Source organism: Macaca fascicularis, chromosome 8 (assembly GCF_037993035.2).
Source record: "Macaca fascicularis isolate 582-1 chromosome 8, T2T-MFA8v1.1".
Classification (NCBI taxonomy): Eukaryota; Metazoa; Chordata; class Mammalia; order Primates; family Cercopithecidae; genus Macaca; species Macaca fascicularis.
The window spans coordinates 129,932,373-129,952,032 of record NC_088382.1 but is presented as its reverse complement, the minus strand read 5'-3'; the positions used below and the strand labels follow the sequence as shown (position 1 = coordinate 129,952,032).

General features: G+C 41.1%; 1 protein-coding gene across 3 annotated transcripts in view; it reads right to left on the bottom strand.

Moving 5' to 3' along the window:
- Window positions 1–19,660, bottom strand: part of COL14A1 (collagen type XIV alpha 1 chain) — a 245,527-nt gene that overhangs the window by 36,377 nt on the left and 189,490 nt on the right. For all 3 annotated transcript variants that reach the window (XM_005563999.5, XM_005563997.5, XM_005563998.5), the window contains exons 41-42: window positions 5,872–5,925; window positions 5,330–5,401 (exon numbers count right to left, since the gene is read on the bottom strand). In XM_005563999.5, the coding sequence (XP_005564056.2) occupies window positions 5,330–5,401; window positions 5,872–5,925 (126 nt within the window). The remainder of the gene's footprint in view (window positions 1–5,329; window positions 5,402–5,871; window positions 5,926–19,660) is intronic.

Here is a 19,660-nt window from a genome sequence, read left to right as displayed (position 1 = left end):
CAAATCTAGAGAACGCAATTATAGTGCAAACCTGATTGACATGGTAAATGGAGAGCATCAGCTGTTGGCACCTTTTGGTATGTAGGGATGGATGTGTTTAATTGGGCTTGAAATTCCTCAAACTCAGTCTCATGATGCTGGTTATTAAGTAGCCAAAGGGTGCAGCTGGGCGGTCTCAGTGAAAGATCTTTTTAATGAAATATCTGTATGGCAAGAAATTTTTTTTATTCCAACTTTTCTGACATCGTTCCTTTGATTTTTACAAATTAAAACAAAAACAAAATAAAAATTCTTGAGCAAGTGAAGGCCCATAACTCCACCAAAGTATGCTTTGAGGGAAAACACATATTCCCTGCAGATGTAGGCAGGAAAAAGTGGCACACTTTCCTTTAATTTTAGGAGCACTCGAAATGTAAAGAAAGGAAAATACAGTGGCTACATTCATAGATTCACCGAATTTTAGTGCTGGAAGGAAGAGGAATGATCTTGTGGTTCAAGTACCACATATTAAAGATGTCTGTTAAACTAAATCAAAACATCTTAGGCTGGCTTGAAATGTCTTCCATGACCTGACCCCTAATCTATAAGAATATTCTTCTAATATGCCTCTAACATGCCTTTGAACATCAGCCTAACTAGAATATAAACGCACCTTCTTTTTTTTTTTTTTTTTTTTTTTTTTTGAGACAGAGTCTTGTTTTGTCTCCCAGGCTGGAGTGCAGTGGTATGATCTCGGCTCACTGCAACCTCCGCCTCCCGGGTTTAAGCGATTCTCATGTCTCAGCTTCTTGGGTAGCTGGGATTACAAGCACCCACCACTACACCCAGTTAATTTTTGTATTTCTTTTTTAGTAGAAACGAGATTTCACCATGTTGGCCAGGGTGGTCTCAAACTCCTGACCTCAAATGATTCGCCTGCCTTGGCCTCCCAAAGTGCTGGGATTACAGGCATAAGCCACCCCACCCAGCCTTCTTTTTTTCTTTTAATAGATACATATTAAGTACTCTCTATGTGTCAGACACTGAACTGGGGTCTAGGACTCTACACAGGAGTATGATAAAATTTCTGTTCTTAAGGAATTATCCTTTTAGTGGAGAGACAAACATCAATAGTTGAAATGCAGTACCTAACAGCCTGCAAAGGGAGGGGTGGCTTTACACGGGAGATGAGAAGCCTTAAAGAAGGATTTGCCGGGAGCTCACCAAGTAGTGAAAAAGAATGCAGCCCAGTAAGGCAAACGAGCATCCCAAAGAGCATCCTGTAAGTTGTTAGCATCCCCAAAGACAAACGTGTGAAATGGTATGGCATATATTTCGGGAACTTTAAATAATGTATGAGTGAATCCAAGTGAAGGGAGGATGGTAATCCAAGTTGGAAAGGAAAGTAGGGGCCCATCCTAAAGGGCCATGAGCTCTGTGCTGAACAATTGGGCTCCTTCCTCCAGGGATAAGGAGGAGATTCAAGCCAGACAGTGACATGTGGGAGTTGCACTAAAAGATGTTCTGGCAGCTGGGGAATGGACTAGAACAGGGCTAAAGCAGAGGCCGGGGGGCCAATGAGAGCCTCTCAGGATAGTCTTTGGGAGCAGCGAGCAGGGCCTGAAACAAAACTGCAGTAGTCGTGATGGAACTAGAGAAAGAATTGAAAAATAGTAAAATGTACAGAGACGGGGGTGCTCTGTGTTTGCCTTATGTTTTTCTGCAACTGTCACCTAAGTAATGCAATCTTTCTGTCTCTGTGGGTGGGAATCCTACCCATATTCTAAGATCTCAGCAAAATGGTCCCTCCTTCTGAAGCCGCTACTCCTACCCCTCAGCTTAGGGGTCTCTCTCTTCATGGAGCTTTCAGAGCAACTTTCTTGTCTTTCCCTTAAGGCATTTCACACTTTCTGCCCTTTATTACAGCTTCGTATATAAAAACATCATTCTCTCTGGATTTCTCAACAGTATGGAAAAATGTCTTGAGATCTTTTGTATCCCTCATGACCGGTCCCCACCATTTAATCTTATATGGATTGTGCTCACTCCCTAAATATTTTAAACGAATGGTTAGGAAACTGACATTCTGAAAGGCTAGATGATTTGTGCAAGTGATGTGGCTTACAGCTACTTTGAGTCATGTCAGGGCTACATCAGGAACCCAGGTATCCTGACTTCTAATGCAAAGCTCCGTCAGTGATGTAACCCTGGACCTGTCTACCTGGCTGAACACATGGCCCCAGCAGTAAGCAGCTCCTTCTTTCGTGTGCTTTATCACTCTCTAACAGCTGCAGAGGAAGAACTGTACCTAAGCCAACGCTCAAAACTTAGATAGAAATTAGGACCTCAGCAGCAGCAATGTACGTTCTGCCCTAGGGAGCCGGCAGCTGGAAGCAGAGCGCACAAAAGCAAGCGTTTCTGGCACCCACTGTAGGAAACATGTTGCTATTTTCAGCGGTGCAGCCTGTCCCTCTTGGTCCCTTTCCCTCATGCCTTCCTAGACAGACATCCATGGGAAATCAATCAAGGCCTTAACACCATGACACAGAGCCTGCTGTCACAGTCATGCTAGTCTGGCAGGCAGCAAGCATCTGGGAGCCAGCAGGTCCAGAAAAGTCTGGGCTGGACAGTTCAGAAAGCAACTTGCTTTTGAGAGGAAATCCCCAAGCCAACTGTGGTATCCTTACCCGATGCTTATAGGCCAAATGGTTTCTGCCTCTGGTCGAAGTGCCAATGGCACAAAGGCCCCTCCTGCTGCTATCAAGGGCCCCTTTCTGCTGATTTACAATGAAAACCACATTATGAACAAGTGTTTTATTTATGGGAAAATTTTATTGGCATTTCTGTAGATACTACATTTGGAGTCTAATCCAGAGCCACCAAGGCCAGGTGGGTGAGCAGGGTGCTATCATAGTTACTCAAACATTCCAGGTCTCACTCTAGCTCTCCACGCTCCATGTCAACTCTCCCATAGCTCTCAGAGCCTGCATTTCTTTCCTTCCCTCTTTCCTATTCCCTCCCTCTTGGGTCAGGATCGGTCTATACCTCGCTTTTTCCTAGCCTGGCTTAGGAGAAACTAGTTCTAGGAGATGCTAGTAAGAATAAGAACCTCATGCACAAATACATTTATTGTCTAACCAAATTAAACTAGTTTTGGGTGTTTTCTAATTGCACTTCGGGATGCCTCAAAGCTTTTGATGTCCTAAGACTTGCCATGAATTTCCGAGAAACAGATTAGGCAAGCAGTTTCTGTGCATGTGGCTTATACAGCTAGTTAGGCTTATACAGCTAGTTAGGGTCAGGTCAGGGCCACTTCTTTGACCAGGACCCCTTGCTGTCTGGCACTGTGGATATATTCTAAAACTCTGGTTCCCAGGAGCACATTCTGGAAAGTGGACTGAAGCCAAATACCAGAGAGTATGTTTTTAAGTTTCTTTTCTGGTATGATACAGCTTTGAATTAAATGAATAGATAAGCTTGCAGTGAAAGAATGAAGACAGGTATGTGTGTGGGTACGTGTGTGTGTGTGTGTGTGTGTGTATGCATGCATTTTTTCATGTGCTCACACATGTGGGTTTCAGTGTATGCTTCTAGGTGCAGGATCATACTTGGCAACATGTTTTTGAATTAAAAAAAGATGTGTGAAGATAAAGCAATCAGATTTTCTTCTGTGACCCAGTACTAGGTTGACATAAAAAGAAGAGATCTAAAGGTATTTTGAATGACATTGTAATCAGAATAAAGATGCAGCTGTATAAAGTGATTACTAAGGATAGCATTTATTTGGATGTGCAAATTAGGATGTATTTGCTAAAATCAAGATGCATTATTTATGTGCATACCCTGTATGGGTTTGTGTACCTACATAAGTCTCATGTGAGTCATGGTCCAGAAAAGGATTCTGAGGATGAAATAATTTTATTAAAATGAGTTTCAAGAATAAGAGGAGCAAGACTATCTGGGTTGCTAGAGGAAGACAGGCCACTTTCTGAATGAGAACCAACATTTCTGTTACATCTTGTTTACTATGGTAGGCAGAAAAAAAGGCCCCTCAAACTTCTTTGCCCTAATCCCCAGAACCTGTGAATATGTTACCTAATGTGGCAAAAGGGAATTTGCGAATGTGACTTAGTTAAGGATTTGGGAGTTATCTAGGGAGATTAGCCTGAATGTAATCACATAGGTCCTGAAGAGAACCTTTCCTGGCTGTGGTCAGAGAGGAGTGACCATGGCAGAAAAAGGCCAGAGAGATGCAACATTGCTGCCTTTGAAGATGCAGGTGGACCATGAGCCAAGGACTATGGGAGGCCTTTAGCAGCTAGAAAAGGCCAGGAAAGAGATTCTCTCCTCTAGCCTCCAGAAAGGAAACACCGACACCTTCCCTTTAACTCAGTGAGATCTGTGCCAGACTGCTGACCTGCGGAACTGTAAGATAACAAATTTGTGTTGTTTTAAGCTACTGAGATTGTGGCAATTTGTTAAGTGGTAGCAGGAATCTAATTCACTAGACGCTTCCATCCTCATCCATCGGATTTCACTGCTGCACACGTTCTTAGCGCGTTTGCAGTCGTACACATCTTTGCATTTTTCAATGTTTTAGTTTATGGATGCAGACTTAGCAATTCACAGATAAATATCAGAATGCTGACTAACATCTAACCTAGAAGGAACAACTTGCATGTCACCAGAAGATGCCAAGCATGTCTCCAGAGGCCGTGTAATACAATGACCTCATTTTACAGATGAAGAAACAGGCCCAGATGTGTTCATTTGTTTTTCGTCCACCTTTTCCCTTCCCCTCCCATTGATCACATTTAAACACCAACCTAAGAGACTAGAAGAACAAAAATCAGAGTTAAAGAGTTCTGTTCCTTATGTTTTCACTTATAACACCTCTCACTTATGTGTGAGTGTGTGTTTTAATGGGAAATTCTGTCTTGTAGAATTTAGAAGAGAAAAATCTAATCTTACGTTCCTTAAACCTTGAATTTCCCAAGCTTTGTATTTTTCCCTTTGGGAACCCAGCTTGATTAACACATAGCTGTTGTGCCCAACCTCTGGAGAGATAATATTGAGCTTACTTAGCCAAATGCAGAATAGCAAGCAACAGAAATATAAGCAAAAGCATGACAGATTATTCCCTGTTAGGACCATTTATCTTTAGCCATGACATATGCACAATCTGATCTTCATCTTTATCCTAGAAGCTTTTCCAATTTCCTTTATGAATTTCCATAGAGAACAGTGCTGAATAAACATCTCTGACTAGCAGAGAGGCTGGTAAATTTAAACACATAAATAAACGTGATGACTGGGCATTCATTCTGAGCGACTACGGCTGCATACTCACGGGTGGTCCCAGGGCGCCTTGCGGTCCCATGCTTCCTGTGATTCCTGGGACTCCAGGGGCCCCAGGGATGCCCTAGAAGAGAGGTAGGAAAATGGAACAAAGTCAGGAATCACACATTCTCATCAATGACAGCCAACTTTTAAGCAAGCGTAACAAATACACACCATGATAGCTTCCCTCCCCCTCATCACCGGGACCTCATTCCTGTTCCCAATTCCCAAAAATGGAGGGAAGACTTTTTTTTAGTCTCCTCACTATATGTCAGGTGTGGTTCTTTCAAATTCAAGCCTTACTTGTGATTTAATAAAAGTTAAATCAATGCAGGTGATCTTCTGGCAAAATGACTCTGAGATAGAATAGTCGGGCAATAGGGATACATTATCTTTCTAAAAAGTTTTAAGAAGAGTTCTCTACCAAGGGATGAGTTGTTACACTATAGTGAAGGTGGCTGCCGAGTAAAAGATCTGGCAAAAGAAAACCTCTCAAAGGAAATGAAATGCTTTAAAACAGAGTGTGTTCCAGCAGTTTCTGGAAAGGCTTACTATTGGCCCTGGTGGTCCTGGAGGTCCCGAGGATCCATCCTTTCCTGGAAGGCCCTGGTGAAAAGAAACACAGTGTGTCAGCTAAGCAGATGCTTTACATGGCTTTCAGAATGGGCTCATCTAACTCCTTTTCATGTTTGGGGGTCAAGTCCTGCTGCTTGCTCTGGACTACCAAGGATTCACTGCCTTTAAACTCTTCATGGAAATTGTTTTTGGCAAGGTGTTTGTGTCTGTTGGCTCCATTAAATTGTTCAGTGCAAGAATTTTAGGTGTAAGAAATGCCACTTACGAACTTAAACAGGAACTTGCTTCCAAAAAGTGCTTTTACTAAACTAAGCATAGCAAATGGGAAGAGGATCCATTCTTGGTCATTAATGAGCAGATGAAAAGATGAATTAGTGTCTTTCATGACCTAAGAGAGTCTTGGGCAAGGAATCTCTATCAGAGGGATCTGTCTTTCATTAGGAGTACTGCAATATCTGAAAGTCTGCAACTTCAGGAGTAAGCTGGAGGAGATTTGGGAGGATTTCCTGCAGCAATGACTGAGCTTTGACTACTGGGCAGATTTACTGTGGGCTTACAAATGAGCACGTGTTTGTGCCTCATTCCCTGGTGGAAGGATTTAAGGCAGAAAGCAAGTGATGTTCTTTATAAAAACATCTTCTTAAATTATAGAATATATATGTATGTGTGTGTTTTTTATGTTAAGTGTTAAAAAAACTATAAGAGCTGGGATGATTTACTCCTAAATGTTTATAGCTCTTAATTATGAATGCTGGCCTTTCCAAAGCAGTTAATTTAAGAGAGAATCTTCAATCTAAATTTTATCATATTCATAAAATTTCATAAAATATTTTTTCAAACACTACCTGTTACTACAGGGAGAAGTTGAATTTTCACCACGGAATTGATGTCCCATTGGAATAATTATTTTCTATCTCAGACTAACTCAAACCTCTCCTGGCATCTTTGCAGACTCTCCCAACTCCCTTTCTGACATTCTTGCCACTTTTCCAGTAAGCCGTCTTTTCCACTTATTTTACCATGAAAATCCATCCTTTTTTTTTTTTTTTTTTTTTTTGAGACAGAGTTTTGTTCTTGTTGCCCAGGCTGGAGTGCAATGGCGCAATCTCAGCTCACCGCAACCTCCCCTTCCCAGGTTCAAGCGATTATCCTGCCTCAGCCTCCGAAGTAGCTGGGATGACAGGCAAGTGCCACCACGCCCGGCTAATTTTGTATTTTTCGTAGAGATGGGGTTTCTCCATGTTGGTCAGACTTGTCTCAATCTCCCGACCTCAGGTGATCCGCCTGCCTCAGCCTCCCAAAGTGCTGGAATTACAGGCATGAGCCACCGCGCCCAGCAGAAAATGCATCTTTTAGGTCTGTCCAGACTCACATTATGTCTCCCTACCTCAGGGTGTCAAATAAAAGACAGCAATGATAAGGTTGAGGGAGAGGAAATGGTGTGCGAGTTAGGAGAGTGTGAGAGGTGGTGCCAAGGCAGGGTGATATGGTTCGGCTGTGCCCCACCCAAATCTCATCTTAAATAGTAGCTCCAATAATTCCCACACGTCATGAGAGGGACATGGTGGGAGGTAATTGAATCATAGGGGTGAGTCTTTTCCATGATGTTCTCATGATAGTGAACAAGTCTCACGAGATCTGATGGTTTTATAAATGGGGCTCCCCTGCACATGCTCTCTTGCCTGCTGTCATTTAAGACATCACTTTCCTCCTCCTTTGCCTTCTGCCATGATTGTGAGGTCTCCGCAGCCATGTGAAACTCTAAGTCAATTAAACCTCTTTCCTTTATAAATTACCCAGTCTCGGGTATGTCTTTATTAGCAGCGTGAGAAGAAGAACACATAGGGGTAGGACGAGTGTGGAGGAGAAACACTGGTCAGTAAGGCCCTTCGCCACACTCTTAACCTCAGAATGCTAGCGAGTCAGAAACCAGATAAGGCAGAGGATGCATGGGCTCACCAATATCTGTGATTTTCCTTTCCTGCCTAGGCACATTGCTTAGCTGTTTTGCACTCTCTCTGCAATTACGCTGGAGTCACATGGCTGAGTTCTGGCCAATGAAAAGGGGCTAGTTTCAGGGGGCTAGTATGAGTTTTAGCTCAAAAAAATTTCCAGTGGGTGATTCTACGCTTTATTTTCTCACTCTGGAGCAAACTTAAAGCCCAAATGTTGAAGATAAGTTTTCCAAGATGAAAAGACGCTGAGTTCCTAAATGACTGTGTGGAGCGGAGACTCCCTATCCACCACTCCTCCACCCACCCTTGCTGACAGCTCTGGATTGTGAACAAGCAATCAACTTTCATTCTATTTCATTTTATTGCATTAAACCACTGAGATTTTAGGGTTGTTTATATAATTGCTGTCCAATCCTGATACATAAGTTAGTATTTTTATTTTTACTACTACTTATATTCTTGCACTTCAGTCAAAAATATTAGTCTTGATAAACCCTGATACAGATTACATTACACACACATACACAGGTCCTTAGACCTGCTAACTAAACAATAAAAATTAATGCTGATATCAGTTGAAATAAACAATTTTATTTTATTTTTTTAAGACAGTCTTACTCTGCCACCCAGGCTGGAGTGCAGTGGCACAATCATGACTCACCTCTGCCTTGACCTCCTGGGTGCAAGTGATTCACCCACCTCAGCCTCCCACGTGACTGGGACTATAGCCATATGCTACTATGCCACCCCTATGATTCAATTACCTCCCACTGCGTCCCTCTCATGACATGTGGGAATTATTGGAGCTACAATTTAAGATGAGATTTGGGTGGGGACACAGCCAAAACATACTAATTTTTGTATGTTTTGTAGAGATGGGGTTTTGCCACATTGCTCAGGCTGGTCTCGGACTCCTAGGTTCAAGTAATCTGCACGCCTTAACTCTCCAAAATGCTGGGATCAAAGGCATGAGCATTGCGCCCAGTCAATAAATTATTTTAAACGGAGTTTAAATGTAGCATGTCCAGGAAGAAGGACAAACATCAATCAAAATATGTGATGGATGAACAGGACATTAGAACTCATCCATTTCAACTCCTTCATATTACAAGTGAGAAAACCTGGGGCAAAGAGAGAGTTAGAAGAAAACCTTACTAATTTTTTCAAATAAGTTTATAATAATATATTCTTATTTCTGAGATGAAGTTCTTAGAAAAATGGACCCTGGGCACATATTCATTAACTTAAGGAGACATTTTCAAAAAGTCATCTTTTGCTTCCTGCTTTAAAACTCTTCCAGCACTGGCTAGGGAGTGAACACGCACCCATGTGTGAGCCCACAGAGGACCTGTGGCCAACGCAACCGCCCAGCAACCAAAACTGCAGTGTTACTGCAGGAGTTCTCCCCGAGTCACTGCCAGGCTGTGTCCAGAGGGGAAACATTCCAAAAACAAGTGAGGGGAAACTTTTCCACAGAAGGAGGCAAGCTGTAGAAAAGAAACTGCAGAAAATTGCATTGTTCCAAGGAAGAACAGCAGGAAATAACACATTTATTCCCCTCTCCTAATCAGATGAGAAGGAGTTTAAAAAACAACAATCTGTCAGTGTTCTCATCTATGACACTGGAAGGGTACTCTTGTGAAGGGGCTTGAATTCACTTGATTTATGGACATGATGTGCATATCATCTGGAAGGATGAATGAAATGTTGCTCCTACATATGAGCTTAATTTGGTGAAAGGGCTAGTGCTTCAGTGTGATCAAACCAAAAGTGGAGGCTGTGGCTGGGTGTGGTGGCTCACACCTGTAATCCCAGCACGTTGGGAGGCTGAGGCAAAAGGATCACTTGAGCCAGGAGTTCAAGACTAGCCTGGGCAACATAGAGACACCCCTATCTCTATAAAAAAAAAAAATTAAAATCAAAAAGAAAATGACTCCGTGTGGTGGCTTGCGCCTGTAGTCCCGGCTACTCTGGAGGATTGCTTGAGCCCAGAAGGTTGAAACTTCAGTGAGCTGTGATCACACCACTGCACTCCAGTCTGGGTGATAGAGTGAGACCCTGTTTCAAAAAATAAATAAATAAAGCAGAGACTGGATAAGACGTTTGTTTGCTTTAAGTTCTACCTAAAGAGTATCCTCAAAAGTTGGAATTTCTTCTTTCTCTTCTTCTTTTGAGGGCAGAAAATTATGTTTTATTCACTGCTACATTCCTAAAACTTTCTTAACACATTGCTGACACAAAATAGGTACTGCACGTGACCAGGTGCAGTGGCTCATGCCTGTAATCCCAGCACTTTGGGAGACAGAGGTGGGCAGATGACCTGAGGTCAGGTGTTCAAGACCAGCCTGGCCAACATGGTGAAACCCTGTCTCTACTAAAAATACAAAACTTAGCCAGGTGTGGTGGCTCATGCCTGTAATCCCAGCTACTTGGGAGGCTGAGGCACGAGAATCACTTGGACCTGGGAGGTGGAGGTTGCAGTGAGCCAAGATTGTACCATTGCATTCCAGTGGGTGACAAAGCAAGACTCCATGTCAAAAAAAAAAAAAAAAAAAAAAAGGTACTGCACTAATAAATACTTAATTTGAATAAAATTGAGACTCCTTCTCTACTTATCATGTTGAATAAGTAAGCGTGAATCACAAGTAGAATGCGTCTGGAAATGCATAGGGTGAGGGGAATGCTGGTGTCATTCTCCTTGCTCTTGAACCCTCTGCAAGCATGTCGAAAAGACATCAGGAGTCATCCTACTCCAAGAAGCTGAAATTTCATTTCAGTAAAAGCTTAGGGTTAGGATCCTAGAAGCAGACCCAGATCCTTGTGTATTTGACTTATTGCAGGAGTGTTCTTGGAAGAAACCCGTAAGGTAGTGAAGGAAGTTGGGTAGGGGCAGGGAAGAGGTTAGGTAGAGTAGTGAGTTATCTAAACTTCTGCCTGATCCCATGGGGAGCTCTGGAGTGTGAATTACACATCAGAGTTGACTCACAGTAAGAGTCTATGAACCAAATCAGTTAGTCATTGACTGAGGGCCAAGATAACATTTCCAAGGGCAATTTTCTGGAGAAGGGGACAATTATGAGTTGTTACCAGTCAGCACCATAGCAGCTGGTGATGTAGTTCACCTGCCAGGTAAAAGGGATCCAATCAGGGCACCCACAGCATCCACTACAATGCATTTTATTCTGGCACTTTTTTCATGAATAACTAAACACTTTTAGATATAATGGTTCAAGAACAAAGAACAAATTTGTTCGAGAACAAAGGTGGGTTTTGTTTTTGTTTCTGTTTTTTGAGATGGAGTCTCACTCACTCTGTTGCTCAGGCTGGAGTGCAGTGGTACAATCTCAGCTCACGGCAATTTCCGCCTCCCAGGTTCAAGAAATTCTCCTGCCTCAGTCTCCTGAGTGGCTGGTATTACAGACATGCACCACCGCACCCAGCTAATTTTTGTATTTTTTTTGTAGAGACAGGATTTCACCATGTTGGTCAGGCGGGTCTTGAACTCCTGACCTTAAGCGATCCACCTGCCTTGGCCTCCCAGAGTGCTGGGATTCCAGGCATGAACCACTGCACCCAACCAAGAACAAAAGTGTTTTTAACATTACTGTAAGTTATCTGTTTGCGTTGTCTCAAATTAAATTTTTCTTATAAATTGTGATAACTAAAAGGATATTAGCCTTAACACCATTTCAAAAACACAAAGCCATTTTTCCTAAAATTTCTTCTTAACCCTAGAAAATTAAAGATCTTCACATTTTCCATCTCAAAATAGTTTTATTTTTAAACTCTTAAATGACACCAGTAAACCTACCTTTGAAAGAGTTTTCATTTGCAAGCCTTGCATTTGTCATATTATCCAGAAATATCTGTACAGGTAGCACATGCTGGGGATTCTGCTAGGCTCTAGGTAAACAATGATGAACAAGACAGCCACTCTTCTAAGAGTTTACAGTTTTGAGGATAGTCAAACAATGAAAAGAAACCAACAATGTGTTACACAGTCTCTCAGACTATAGAGTTCCAATGAGAACATGTAGGAAGCGCACCTAACCCAGGCCTGGGGACAGAGACATTTTCACAGAAGAGGTGGAATTTAAGTCAAGTAATCAGAATGGTTGGGTCCATGGCATGAGTCTCCCTGTTCACACACCACTGCATGTTACAGCTCTCACTGGCAAGCCAGTCAACTCTTAAAAAGGCAGAGTTCAGGCCCTTCTTCTCACATCTTCATTTCAGGGTGAGCAGCAGTAGCAGAAGCTTTTTATATAAAAGCAATAAACTTGGTGAAAAGAAAAATTTTGTAAGGTATCTGCATTTTGTAGGGTAAATTAATGGGCAAATTCTAGCTTTGTCATTCAGCTTAACTATAATCAGAGCTCAATGAATGATCTTCAACTATTGACAGCTAAAAAAGTGCTTGCATGTCCCCAAACCTTTCTATATGTATAAATTTTCCATTTTACACCAGGGAGCTAATCTAAGAAGATGTGTGTTTAGGGATTAAGCAACCTCATATAAAACAGAACACTTGGCCAGGTGCGGTGGCTCATGCCTGTAATCCTAGCACTTTGGGAGGCCGAGGAGGGTGGATCACTGAGGGGTTCGGGACCAGCCTGACCAACATGGCGAAGCCCCATCTCTACTAAAAATACAAAAACTAGCCGGGCATGGTAGCTCACACCTGTAAGCCCAGATACTCAAATGGCCGAGGCAGGAGAATCGCTTGAAGCCAGGAGGTGGAGGTTGCAGTGAGCCAAGATCACACCACTGCACTCCAGCCTGGGAGACAGAGTGAGACTCTGTCTCAAAAACAAACAAACAGCAGAACATTTAATTAAGCAATGTACAGTGAATATTAGGAAATAGAAGGTTAAACAATAAGCATAATACGTGAATTCACTTAGGCTGACTTTTTTTTTAAATCCATGAAATCAGTCACCCACAGACAGGGATTTTTTTTAAATAACATGAATAGCTCTAGGCATTTTTCCTTTTTAATATTCCTACCTCAAAATATTAATATGCACCCATAGTCCACATTAAAAATAATTCTTGCTATAAAAACTTGAAAGGATTTTTATAATTTGCTTTTAAAAACATTTACCAATGAGCAACTTATTAAGTTATGGTTGGCTATGATTTATCAGCAAAAGTATACCTAACCCACAATCTGCTTTCAAAATCACTAATATTTGAATAAACACTAAATTTAACTATGGCTGAAATTGGCAAAGCATATTGTTACATAGACATTTAATTAAACACTTCTTAATTTCCATTTTTGCAGTTTTCTTTTCCATACTATAGAACAAATATATGTGCTTTTTTTCAAGTTTCTAAACATTTTTCGGTAGGCTCTTTAAAAGTTTGTAGTTTGTAGGTACTGTGCCCATGGTCTCTCAAAAACTGACCTGCCCATAAATAGTGTTGCAATTGAAAATCAAGTCAGAAGGGAGAATACTTGTTTCTGTAGCCAGCAGAAATACTGCTTAGAACTAATGACTCAATTATAATATTCTTCATTCATTCATTCTTTGAAGCAGACAATGGTAGGTCATGATAACTAACCTTAAGATTCTGGCCAATTGTTAAGGTCATTCAACTGACGCTATGCCCTCGGGTAGAGTGGGGTCTGTAAGCAGCTGGCAACAGATGAATTTGTTGAAAGGGGCCAGCCAGGCTCAAGCAGTCAGGGTTAGAGAAATGCTTCTTGAAGAAACCCCTGTTGCACCATTTCAACCCTGTGGCATGCTCTGGACTTCTGTAAGCAGACTAGTGTGGCAGCTAGCCATAAGAAATAAGGCTGCTACTTGCAGCAAAGGATTAAGACCAACCACCAGATTAAGAGGCCAAGCAACTAGAAGCCACACACCCTGCAAACACTGTCCCAGGCTAGAGATCCAGGATCAATCCTTGTGTTGGGTCACATGGGGAAATTTTCAGTAACACAAACTTGCACACACACACACATTAAAAATGTATATGTATATATGCACAGATAAACATATACATCTATTTATATGTTATATATACACATATACTATTTTTATTTCATTTATTTATTCATTTATTTTTAAATTTTTTTTTAGGTTCAGGGGTACATGTGCTGGTTTGTTATACAGGTAAATTGCATATCACAGGGGTCTGTTGTATAGATTATTTTGCTACCCAGGTAATAAGCATAGTACCTAATACGTAGTTTTTTGATCCTTATCCTCCTCTCTCCCTCTACCCTCAAGTAGGTCCCAGTGTCCATTGTTCCCTTCTTTGTGTCCACATGTACTCAATGTTTAGCTCCCACTTATAAGTGAGACTATGTGGTATTTGGTTTTCTATTCCTGTGTTAGTTTACCCAGGATAATGGCCTCCGGATCCATCCATGTTGCTTAAAAGGACACTATCTCATTCTTATAGCCAAGGCAATCCTAAGCAAAAAGAACAAAGCTGGAGGCATCACACTTCATGACTTCAAACTGCACTACAGAGGTACGGTAACCAAAAGAACATGATACTGGTACAAGAGCAGACACATAGACCAATGGAGCAGAAGAGAGAACCCAGAAATAAGACCACACACCAGTAACTATCTGATCTTTGAGAAATGTGACAAAAATAAGCAATGGGGAAATGACTCCATTTTCAATAAATGGTGCTGGGATAACTGGCCAACTATATGAAGAAGATTGAAACTGGACCCTTTCCTTATACCATATTATACAAATATTAACTCAAGATGGATTAAAAACTTAAATGTAAAACCCAAAACTATAAAAACTCTCGAAGACAACCAAGGCAATACCATTCAGGACATAGGCATGGGCAAAGATTTCATGACAAAGCTGCCAAAAACAACTGCAACAAAAGCAAAAATTGACAAACGGGCTCTAATTATACTAAAGAGCTTCTGTACAGCGAAAGAAACTATCAACAGACTAAAAAGACAACTTACAGAATGGGAGAAAAATTTTGCAAACTATGCATCTGACAAAGACCGAATATCTAGCATCTCTAAGGGACTTAAACAAACTTACAAGAAAAAAAAAAACTCCGTTAAAAAGTAGGCAAAGGATATGAACAGACATTTCTCAAAAGAAGACATACATGCAGCCAACAATCATATAAAAAAAAAAAGCTCAACATCACTAATCATTAAAGAAATGCAAATCAAAACCCCAATGAGATGTCATCTCACACCAGTCAGAATACCTATTATTAAAAAGTTAAAAACAAAACAAAACAAAAACAGATGCTGGTGAAGTTGTGGAAGAAAAGGAATGCTTTTACACTATTGGTGGGAGTGTAAACTAGTTCAACCATTGTGGAAGGCAGTGTGGTGATTCCTTAAAGACCTAAAGACAGAATTACCATTCAATCTCGCAATCCCATTACTGGGATATGCCCAAAGGAGTATAAACTGTTCTATTATAAAGACACATGCATGTATAGGTTCACTGCAGCACTATTCACAATAGCAAAGACATGGAATCAACCTAAATGCCCATCAATGATAGACTGGATAAAGAAAATGTAGTACATATACACCATAGAATACCATGCAGCCACAAAAAAGAATAAGAGCATGTCCTTTGCCAGGACATGGATGGAGCTGGAGGGCATTATTCTTACCAAACTTATGCAGGAATAGAAAAACCAGATTCTGCATGTTCTCACTTATAAGTGGGAGCTAAACGATGAGAACACACAGACACATAAAAGGAAACAACTCACACTGGGACCTATCAGTGGGTGAAGGATGGCAGAAGGGAGAGAATCAGGAAAAATAATTGATGTATACTAGGTTTAACAGCTTAATACTTGGGTGATGAAATAATTTGTACAACCAACCCCCATGTCACATATTTACCTATGTAACAAACCTGCATATCTTGCACATGTACCACACATACTATTTTATTTTTATTTTAAGTTCCAGGGTGCACATACAGGATGTGCAGGTTTGTTACATAGGTAAATGTGTGCCATGGTGGTTTGCTGCACCTATCAACCTGTCACCGAGCTGGGATTGACACTGGGTATCAATCCCAGCATGCATTAGTTATTTTTCCTAATGCTCTCCTTCCCCGACCCCACCTCCTACCAGGCCCCAGTGTGTGTTGTTCTCCTCCCTGCGTCCATGTTATCTCATTGTTCAGTTCCCACTTATAAGTGAGAACAAGCGGTCCACATATACGATTTTTAATATATACACACTCGTTTATAATTTCAATGTGTATCTATATAAATATAAACATATGTACATTTTTAGTAACCTGCAGTGATGACTTCAGTGAATTAAAACAAAACAAAACAAAATACCAGCAATAGTCTATTAAAGAAATCACTTTGACATCGGTAGGTCTCACACAATATACTACCTAGTAATTCCAAAACCTAGCTGGTTATCAGAATCATTAAGCTTTTAAAAACTATACATTCCTGAGTCATGCCTAAGACCTTTTGATTCCAAATCTCTGAGACTGAAGTCCAGGAATCTGTATATTAAAACACAAAACAACAACCTGATGACTTAAGTTAGGAAACTGCTGGTTTACCAATATAAAATGCAAGTCCTGACGCTGAAGGACAGTGTTAGAACCAGGGTGCAAAGCAGATGTTACTATTTGTACCACGCCTGTGTCTCAGATAAAGACAATTTCAGAAGTATCTTTTTTTTTTTCTTTCTGAGACGGGGTCTTGTTCTGTCACCCAGGCTGGAGAGCAGTGGTGCGATCTCGGCTCACTGCAACCTCCACCTCCTGGGTTCAAGTAATTCTCCTACCTCAGCTTCCTGAGTAGCTGGGATTACAGGCGCATGACACCATGCCCAGTTATTTTATTTATTTATTTATTTATTTATTTATTTATTTATTTATTTTTTGTATTTTTAGTAGGGACAGGGTATCACCAAGTTGGCCAGGCTTGTCTTGAACGCCTGACCTTGTAATCCACCCACCTTGGCCTCCCAAAGTGCTGGGATTGTAGGCGTGAGCCACCGTGCCCAGTCCAGAAGTATCCTTAGAATCAGTAATAACAGGAAACTAATGTGTCCTAGTAGCTGTTCTCTTCTCAGATGTGCCCAGGTGTGCCACTCTCCAGGTAATGGTGTAAAGAGATCAAGAAAGCATATTTTTATGGGTGTAGTATCAGTATCTACTTCTTCAAGAAAGCTACCCACACTGGGTTCCTATTGCCCCAAAATGCTGAGTGAGACATCTTCCATGTTGAAGTCCTGCTTATTAAATATCTCTTTTGAGAAAGATTTTCTCACAGTAACAAAATCCTATGGTGATCTTTACGAATATAATTTTGTGGAAAGAAAGAGTGAAGTGTAGGAGCCAGGCAGATGGATTAAAATCCTAGCTCTAACACTTACTAGCCGTGTGCCATTGTTTCTTCAGTTTTCTGAGCTTTAGATTCTTTGTCTGTAAAATGGGGATAACAATGCCTAGCACTCGTAGTTATTCTGAGGACTGCAGAACATCATATTTGCAAAGCACCTGCACATACTCAATAATTAATGGTAGTAGTTGCTGCTATTTTTATTAAAATAATCTGCTTAGTCTCAATTGCATATACCATCATCACTGTGGCTGATTGCGCAAAGGCTTTCTTGGGATTTTATAAAACCCATCTAGACCCACAAAGAAGAAAATCAAATTATTCCCTCCACTAGTTTTGTGATGGTATTTACACATCCTCTTCAGAAGGAGTAAGATGCTCAAGGGAATAATTATCATGAATCTTAGTATTTTACAAAATATTCCTTAGATAAATATTTCATCACTGCTTAACATTTATGATAAAAATTAAATCCAGATAGTTGACTCAAGTTCAGTTTCTCAAGTGCATGTCAAGTCTAACTTACTTTTGAAGAAATGGCATATTCATCACAAATATGTCCTTTGTAGACATAAAACCTGCACAATCTAGAAGCATGCTTCCGGTGTCCTTGTCATTTGAAATCCAAGAAAAAAAAATTTAACTTGCTTTTAAAAAAGGTATTTTTGTATTTCTTTAGTCTTCTAGGGCATCTTGAAATGTCAAGTACAAGCCTTATAAAATATTATAAATGTCCAGACTTAAGTTTACCTTGAAAATAGTGAATACTAATATTAGCTAAAATCACATTTTTATAGAGAAATGCTTTATATGAATTAATCTCCATGACAATTCTCTGCAGTCAAATATTATTTTTTCCACTTTACCACTGAGGAAAGTGAGGCTTGGAAACATGAAGTAATCCATGTCTTGCCTGTTCTTCCTAGTTTTCCTGGGGACCACCCTGATGTCTAGGGTGGGGACTGAGAAATCCACCCTATATTAGAGGAGCTCAAAGATCACAGGATAGGTCCTGAGGTCACAGATACCAAGAAAAGAAGAGGAAGGAGATGAGAGCAGTGACAAGATTTACAGTGCAATGAAAGATGAGACGAAAACGCTTTCTTCTGGAATGACCTGGAATGAAAACTGAATGCCTCAATGCACTTGGCTATGAAATATGAACTTGCACTATTGCTTTTCAAAGTGTGGTCCTGTACTCTACTGGCTGCCTAGCAAGAGGCTGCAACTTGTTCAATGAAGAAGTCCAGTTTTTACCGGACTTGCTTCTGGCCTCAGGCCCAGAGTTGAATAAGAGCTACCTCTAAGAGTCAAAGATTCCCCTTGGGAAAAGCCAGAATAAGCTAGAAACATTAGAAGAAAAGATGTTTCATCTTCTCCTTTTTATTATTTGTTAAGATCTCTCTCCTTCTAGGTTAAATTCAGGGGTACTATTGGTTTCAGCTCCAGGAAAGGGATGCTAACCTTTCCCTAAGCTTTCAGTCAAGGTGATGGCACCTGGTTTGCACTTTAAGTTTGTGCCTGTCAATAAGAGAAGACAAAGATTTGGCCAGGTGTTGTGGCTCGTGCTTGTAATCCCAGCACTTTGGGAGGCTGAGGCAGGAGAATCGCTTGAAGCCAGGTGTTTGAGACCACCCTGGGCAACATAACAAGACCCCAATCTCTACAAAAACAAAAAATTAGCCAGACATGGTGGTGCAAACCTGTAGTCCCAGCTACTTGGTAGGCTGAGGTGGGAGCATCACTTGAGCCCAGGAGTTTGAGGCTGCAGTGAGTCACGATTGTAACACTGCACTCCAGCCTGGGCCACAGAGCAAGACCTTATCTGTAAAAATTAAAATTAAAATAAGTAAATAAACAAGAGAAGGCAAAGATAGAAAAGAAAGAAAAATGAGCAGTAAGGAATAGCCCACCAAACCTACCGCACACCACACTCACGTACTCCTTACACTGTCCAAGGAGCTAAAAGCACCCATTGAACATCATTGAAAATGTTTGTTGCAGCTTCCTTCTCCTTTCCCTAGAGTAGGCTTTACTCACACAGGACTGGGGAAATAAAGGCACAGTAACATTAAGTGATTTCAGTGCTCAGAGTGGAGGGAAATAAAAAACTTTGCCTTCCTGAATTTCTGGACAGTGAAGCCTGACTGGGGAGTTTTCTGGAAGTGTCTTCTCAGTCATTTCAGCAGTAAGTTGCATCATCCTGCGTTTGCTCTCTGTCTGTTCCAAGCCATGGTTGTTATTGTTGTTGTAATTTTTTTTCCCCAAATGCAGCTTTGCCTTTTAGAATGGCCTGAGGTGGAGCAGGAATAACTGCAAGGTGTTTGTGCTTACTCTATAAACAGTACCTCCTCTCCTACTGCCAAACCAGGGAGAGCTGGCCCTCCAGTGCAGCATGTCTTCTGGGGTGCTTCGTGTCCAAGGTCTGTCTCCCACCATGAAAGTCGTCCTGGGCCTCCTACCTTACAATC